Genomic DNA, 7930 nt, shown 5'->3' with positions numbered 1-7930 from the left:
TTGTGTCTCAAAGTCAGTTTTTATTATACATCTTCAGAGATACAGTTTGAGTTTTGTTTCTCTGTGCAGAGCAGGGGACTAAAAATTCCTTTTTTATTTTTTGCAAAATATTTATGAAAGCTGGCAATGCCCAGCATAGTCAGCACAAGTCTTTACTTCTCTTCAATAAACAAAAATAAATAACATTCTTTTCACATAGGAAACACTTATATATAATAAGCAACAGAAACAGGAACCAAGAAACAGGTGCAAAGAGAGGGATGAGAGGGAGGGACTGGTGTGACTTGACAAATGCGATTTCATAAAGTATGCAAAAATGTGCAACAAGGGAAAGATGACTGAATTTTGAGACACTGAAATAAATGTTTCATCCTTGAAATATGCAGTCTGATATAAATCTTTGAATGTTGTAGTTGCACAAAAAAAAAATTATAATAATAAAATAACCTGGTTATGACAAGGATATAAAGAATTCCCAAGTACATAAAATGTGTTAAGAGGGAACATCATGAAAAAAATATGTTTGTTGTAAATTGCATAAAGGATTCATTAACCGCTACTGGAGTTTTTCTGTAAAATTTTAATACAAAGTAAATGGATGTTTTTCAAACACAATCTTTATAAATACATAAAGGGTCTCATTTATGAAACAAGCAGAACAAATTTCTTGAAAAATTATTCATTAACTATTCTTGCTTAGACTGTCATGCTGAATAGAATGGAACAATTTACACAAAAAAGACTTTTCAATTCATTCTGCTTGTTTTGTTTTGTTTTTACAAATGAGGTCCATCTTAGTCATTCACTGTTGAAGTGAGGAGACTTTCCTCAATTAGAAACCTCAGGAACATTACCGAAAGGTGACTCAGACCATCTTCTCAGAGGTTGAGGGTCTAAATGATGATGCTGAACCCTTAGTGAACGAGTAATAACTTAATATGCATTGATGCAAACAAAAGCGTTTTCATTCCCTTTACATTCTGCAGTTCTTTATACAATTAAGTACTTAAAGATGCAATTGCCATGGTTGTAATTAGCTCGTGGATTTTTTTTCAGAAAAAAAAAAAGGCTATTTTAAATATTTTAACCTGGGAACTATTTAACATGTAAACTCGTAAACCTTCTTTTTTTAATTACAATTACTTTTCGTAGTCTCAAATGATAATTTCTCAAAAAGCATAGTTTGTAAACTAGGATTCCATTCAAAAATGCAGCAGCTGCTGCAGAGAAAATACAACAAAAAAACAATAAAAAACAAAGTTTAATCTCTTTTCATGACATCATGTCTGCCTTTAAATATATTTATAAATGTACAAACATACAAAAAAAGGATGTGGTACACTCAGAGTCTTAAGTGACGTCCCTTGGAACCTAAATAACACGATACAAAAAGACAGGAACTCTGAAATGCAGGATGAGACGCTGCAGTCCGTCAGGCTAATGCTAAAATAAAACAACTGATGCTTATAGCCGAAGGAAAATTTCGGCTGTATGGTTGGGAATCTTGCAAAATACCTGCAAATCACAGTTTTGGATCCATAGATCCCCCCAAACCAAAATACCTGTCAATCTTTCTAATTAAAGGCATTAACAATTTTATGAAGAAGTCTTTCGTATCTTAGATGGAACAAGAGCATGGATACATACTGGGCTTTTGGAGACCATGTTCCCTCAACTGATGTGTGTGTGTTTGGAGAGAGGACAGGTAGGTACTCACTGATTAGGGGGCTGCTTCCTCCTGTCTTTTTTTTTCCTGATCTTTCCTTTCCTCATCTGACTCTACATCTGTCTCATCAACACATTTCTTTTCCTCATCTTCCTGCTTTTTCTCTTCCTTGCTAACACTTCCTCCTTCCCTTTGTCTTTCTCCTAAACTTGCAGTGGACTCAACTGCCTCAATCTGGCTGACCTGCTGGTGGTTTGTCTTTGCTAAGGGTGTTGGGAAAGCATCCTGATCCAGTTGTAACTGGATTACACTGCCTTGCTGGTGGTCATGCGGTGAGGGCTGGCACAGGTGCGAGGTGGCAGGGGTTAAGTGTGGTCTGTCTGAGAGGGGTCTGTCAATTTTCAGGCGGTTTTGCAAATAAAGTCTCTCTGTCCTGCCCCTAGGGGGCGTCGATTTCGAGAGGTCACCAGTGGTGACAGCAGGGGACCTAATTTGAGGTTTTGAGATAGGCGAGGGACAAAGAGAACTAATTACTTCCTTCAAAGGTATCCTAGTAGCTGATCTACTCTGGTGGCTGATGGCAAGCTCATTACTGTCTGCCGAGGAAAGTTCCTTGACGTCGCTCATACTGCTGTTAACGGCTCTCATCAGGAATAGGTTCTGGTGTTGATGACCCGATGATCGGAGCATCTCTGAGCTCACAGAGGGCGTAGTGAAGGAGTTGGGTTTGATGGTATGACTTGTTGGAGTGTCCTTCCCTGTCTGGGAGCCGCCGCTCTTTGGAGTCAAAATCTCACATTTTTGTCTTTTGGTCCTCTTAATACCCATAATGCAAGAGCTGCCTGGTGTCAGGACTGGTCCTTTGCTGAGTTCTGCAGGTGCATCCATGGATCTCCATATGTCTATGGATTCTGCTTGCGTTTCACTTTTGTAGAGGCTACAAGAAGTTGAAGCTGAAGCAGAAACTGGAGTTTCACTTACAATCGTTTGAGGTTCTGGTTTAAAATCAGACTCTGCAGGTGAGGTCAAGGAGTCTACGGCCCCCTCCTCTTGTTTGGTGTTTGCAGCAAGAGGTGCAGACTCCTTGGCTCGCTCAGCTAGAAATCTCCTGATCTCTTGCTCAATGCTATCATCGCTGTCTACAGAACTTTCATTGTCATCTGCATGCGGACTGGAAGGTATGTCCACATCTTGGGGCTTGGGAACCCCACCATTCCCAGTCACCTTGTCGGCTTGTGCATGGCTTTTAGATTTTCTGGTGTTCTGAATTTCTGATTTGCCTTTAACTGCTTTGCTTTTATCACCCTTGTCGTTTTTAGTCTGAACATTCAGTGTCTCTTTGCCCCCTTTCAAGATGCCAGACTTAACAAGCTTGGAAGGTGGGATGCTTTTCTGGTCTGTTAAAGGCTTTTGTTTTTTCACAGCATCCAAAGATGATTCTTCGGAAGGTCTGATGCTTTTTCTTGCCTTCATGTCTCTCACTTTCTTTTTGACTTTTTTCTTTGTCTTAAGCAAGTCTTTAATTGCAGCATCTAGATCCTCATCACTGTCCAGGGAGCTGCTTTTGTCACTGCTGTCGTTTCTCTCTGAGCCAATCCCAGTCTTTAGGCTGGACATACTGCAAGTGCAACTTTTGTCTTTGGGTGCACTACTATCTGCACCCTTATGAGGAGGGGAATTCATGGTGGCTGGACTACTTGAATGGGATATGACAGCGGGAGTGGTTAAAAGCTCTGGTCTGGTGTAACTATGAATCAGAGGTGTCCCTGGAGGCTCCTCTTTAACATTCAAAACTAATTCAGCCTCTCTGGAAAGTTTGCTTTGTTCTTCTTTGAACTTGCGTTTTTTTGACAGGGAGAGCCTTACTGCTTTATTCGGTTGGGTTTCCTTCATCTTCAACTTTGGTTCTTTGCTTGCTGTGGGATCTCCTGAAGCTGGCGATGGTGCACCTGATGTTTTTGGAAGCTCTTTGTTCATCATTGCTTTATGTTCCAAAAATTTTCTTATCTCTTGTTCAATTCCGTCCTCACTGTCAACAGAGCTTTCATCACTTTTATCCGCAGATGGTGCAACAGTGAGGAATGTTGGCGTCTGAAGCACATTTCTGTTCGCGATGCTTAAGTTAGGCTCAAACACCTCGGGCATGACAGTTTTAGAGATGTCTAGAATGGCTTCAGCACACATCAGCTCAGCAGTGTTGACCGTGAGACTGGAATGGATCTGATGTTCAGTGTGGGCTGGTTTTGGGTTTAAAAGGGGTGGTGCACACCCTTTGACTTTAGAGCCCTGGGATGTACACTTGTTCAAAAAGTGGCTTACACCCAGTGGTGTAGGGAGATTAGACTTCTTGGTCAACAACTTCTTCTTGCTTTTCTTGGACAGTGCTTTGAATGACTGAGTGCTCATGCATTCGGGAGAAGTGATGGCTGATCTGCTACGTTGCGCAGGCACAAGTTGAGCAGGTTTGAGAGGATTTTTCTTTTTCTTCTGCTTGTGTTTTTCTTCCTGAAAGCGACGGATGGCTTCTTCAATACCTTCATCGCTACTCGATTCAGAGTCCTCCCTTTGTCGTGAAGATCTCAGCGCATCTCTTTCACCTTCCTGTTTTTCTTTTTTCTCCTGCTGGAATCTCTGAATCTCCTCTTCAATTCCATCATCACTGCTCGAATCAAGCCTTTCCTCTTCCTCTTTAATGACAAGACGAGGTGGAGATCTGTCCATCTCTGAAGACGACGAAGATCCTTTCTTAGATTTGGGAGGGGGAAGACTTTTTACAGGCAAAACTTTACTCGTGTCTGCTTTCTTGAAGGGATTTTCTTTGCTTAGCTTCTTCTTGACTTTCTTTTTTAGGGGCTGCGTCCCACTCAAGGCTCTCTGTATATGATTGCTAGCAGTTAGCACCTTAGCATTACTGGAATGTGTGTGTTGTTTAGCAGCATCCGGGACAGTTGGTTCCCTCCGCTGAAGCTTGGGCGCTGGGGTCGAACTTGTGATTGGATCCCCTTTGCGCTTGTGGTCCACCTTCTCCTTCAAATACTCCTGAATGGCCTCCTCAATGCCTCTGTCCACAGAATCATCACTGTCCGAATCATCGCCAGTATCTGGTCTGGTGGTCTGTAACTTAGTGTCCGCCCCTGTTCGCCGGGATCTCGCAGACGTGTCCATGAGTCTCATTTGACCCTTTTCGGTCTGCCCGTTTTCGCTCATGTCCGAAGACTGGGTGCTGTGAAGGCTCTCTATAATCATCTGGATCTTCTGTGGGATGGGGGTGCTGCTAACAGAGACAAGGTCGCTGTCGGAAGCACTGTCATTGAAAAAGAGAGGCAGGCTGCAGCTTTTATTGGACCTCCATTCTGAGTGAATAGTCACCACCGGAGGAACTGTCTTCAGGAACATTCTAGAAGGTCAGAATGGAGGGGATGTAGGTGCATGGGAAAACTCCACCTGCGATCTTGTTTACATTCTAAAATTGAAGAAAGAGAATTTTTAATTACAACAACAACCTTAATAAAAATTAATTCTAAAGCAGTGTTTAGAATATCACATTTTAAATTGACAAGGTTTAATTTTTCAAAAAGTATTCATGGTAGGCAGGACCGGTGAGAGATGTAAAATTGTTACTTTAACCACACAGAAATTATCTACAGGGATGAAACAAGAATTTAGTGGATAAAGAAAAAAAAAATGTCCATTTCACTAATAGATTATAATTTGATTGCGATCAGGTTATTGAAAGTCAAATGACAGAACTAGTATCATCAGCAGATTCTCTTGTTTAATCTAATATGCATATTTGCTCAAAACTTTCACAGGAGTGTTTGTTGTAACAACCTTGGGAATCGGATAGTTTATAAGCCCACATTTAAAATTTGTGAGTGTCAAACACATTCTATTATTGTTTTTTTTTAAATTAGTTAGCACATATTTGGGGGTAAATTATTTAAAAGACCAATTGAGAAAAAAAAACTGTGTTATTGACATTAAAGCAAACAGATGTTACAACGTTCCCAAGTCTCCCATATTATGGGCTCCTAAAGCCTGGTACAAAAATTATGGTTTGACTACTAAACCTCCGAGGCAAATGAGCAGGCCCGTGACTCAAATATAGGTCATGGCTGGGTCACAGAGAACAGAAAAAACAATGCTAAAGAAAAAAAAATATAAGTATTTTTTGACCACACTAAATAATCATTCACCTGGTATAATAAAAACTCCCTTAAAACATCAGAGAGTTTTGAAAAAAGATAAGTCAGCTTCGATTCATTTTCAAAAATGCATCCTCATCATCATCATCATCAGGCAAGGAGGATCTGGGGGCGATATTCAAAATTTTGGGCCATTCATAAACAACACAGGCCTACTAAATAGCATAAATCCCATGTTCTGTAAATTATTATATTATACACAATTATCATGGTATAGGCCTATTATAATAGTATTATTACCATTAATAGTCACACTTTCTATAAAAAAGCGGTTAAGATAATTTGACACAGAGAGACCACTGCAGTCCGAGGTACGAGCCTCGAACGAATGACTCGTATGGACCGATTCTTTTGGTGAATCATTTGTGATTCGGAGCGTTTGCAGAATGAATCTGACTCACTGAACTGTGAATTATTACTTTCTTTACTTTCTAATTAGCCAAGAACTGCCAGTGTGTTAAATTGTACTTGGGGCTTAGTGTAGTTACTGACCAGTTGTTAATATGCCAACGTGTTCAAAAATATGAGTTTAGTGGCGTTTTATATAAATAATTAAATTAAATTATATACGTGCATTTTAGTATTTAGTAGTTTTTTTATCTGATACACAATTAGAAACAATTATTGGAATAATTTTATTTATACACAAGAAAAATCCGTGTAAACAAATAGTTTTGCTTTGTTACGTTTGTTTAATGATATCATCACTTGAGAAGAATTAATATGAACAATAATTTCATTCATTTAAAATATTAATTCGCCGAAATACTAAAATAATCATTAAAAGAACAGTTAACGAATCAGAATCGTTAAGAGGAATCAGAATGGCTATACTCATATCGAGTCCCATTGCTAATTTTAAGGCTGCATGTAGGCTACATGAACCGAGACCCGAGCCGTAACCGAGGCCCCTCCGCCGCCTTCAACGCTTCATCTCCTCGGAGACAATAAACTCCCGTAAGTTAGGACAAAATAACTCTCTCCACTATGATGCCACAATGAAACTCCCGCAAAAATGGAGACATTGTATCTCCTCTGCACTCCAATGCGAGAAAGTAGTGTTTTTTGTGTGCTTTTGCAATCCGCCATCAGAGCTCCGTCTCACCGGCGCACCGGGCTGTCCCTGCCCAAAGCTCGCGGCTCTGCCTGCACTCGCGAGCGGGGAGTGGAGCTAAGAGACACCGTAGAGGAACCCGCGCCTTCCGCCTGCCGGCCACGGTGTCTCCGGCCGTGTTTACACTGGTTTAGTGTCAAAAGAGACCGTTCTGGTAAAGTTCGGTGGTCGTGCGTTTATATGCGACATTTAATGAAACTGCATCCTAAAATGTAGCAAGAAAAGGTAAGGAGCAAAGCTGAAGTTCGCCATGAGATATAAGCGCTTAGATGCTCGCGGGGCCTCTTTACTTCTCGCCGGTTCATTTTGTAAAACCCTCTTTGTATTGTGTCCCTCTAACGAAAAACATCACAGAAGTGAGACCCCGCTGCATGCACGAGACAGATAAAGGGATGAGGCTCACCTTACGACTGATGAACTGCTGTTGTGTTTATCTTCCAGTGTAATCCGGCTTTTGCAATTCTTAATACATTTTTTGGAGAGTCCACACACGGGAGCGGACGCGCGCAGCCGTCTCGTGCACCACTCCTGCCTCCCGACTTACCTTCAGAAATCACTTAAAGACACAGTACCACAGAACGGACTGGAATTGTGTTGTGAAATTAATGGTGTAGTCGTATTGGGTCTACATATATATTTCTTTACAAAACGTCGATTTTTAGTTGAGTTTGATTGAATGGTGAAGGGAAAAAAACAACATGGGAAAAGCGTTCAGGACGCATGAAGTTGGTTGAGCAAATGTGGATGCCCGTTTCTGCCATGAGAATTAAAAAAAAAAAAAAAAAAAAAAAAAAAAAAAAAAAAAAAAAAAAATATATATATATATATATATATATATATATATATATATATATATATATATATATATATATATATATATATATATATATATGTGCGAGGTATAAACTGGCTATTGCAAGAAAAACAAATCAGAACTGTGGGTCG

At 40.2% G+C, this 7930-nt stretch overlaps 1 protein-coding gene across 1 annotated transcript; it reads right to left on the bottom strand.

Annotated features, from left to right (window-relative positions):
• On the bottom strand, positions 1-7533 carry LOC127941739 (protein phosphatase 1 regulatory subunit 26). Its single transcript, XM_052537104.1, has 2 exons — positions 7389-7533; positions 1-5129 (listed from the first exon to the last, which is right to left on the bottom strand). Exon 2 carries the CDS (start codon positions 5060-5062, stop codon positions 1721-1723), a length of 3342 nt encoding a protein of 1113 aa, XP_052393064.1. The 5' UTR covers positions 5063-5129; positions 7389-7533; the 3' UTR covers positions 1-1720.
• Positions 7534-7930: the final 397 nt, after the last annotated feature.

The sequence above is a fragment of the Carassius gibelio genome, chromosome A21 (assembly GCF_023724105.1).
Source record: "Carassius gibelio isolate Cgi1373 ecotype wild population from Czech Republic chromosome A21, carGib1.2-hapl.c, whole genome shotgun sequence".
NCBI lineage: Eukaryota > Metazoa > Chordata > Actinopteri > Cypriniformes > Cyprinidae > Carassius > Carassius gibelio.
This window is presented reverse-complemented; position numbering and strand designations above follow the sequence as displayed.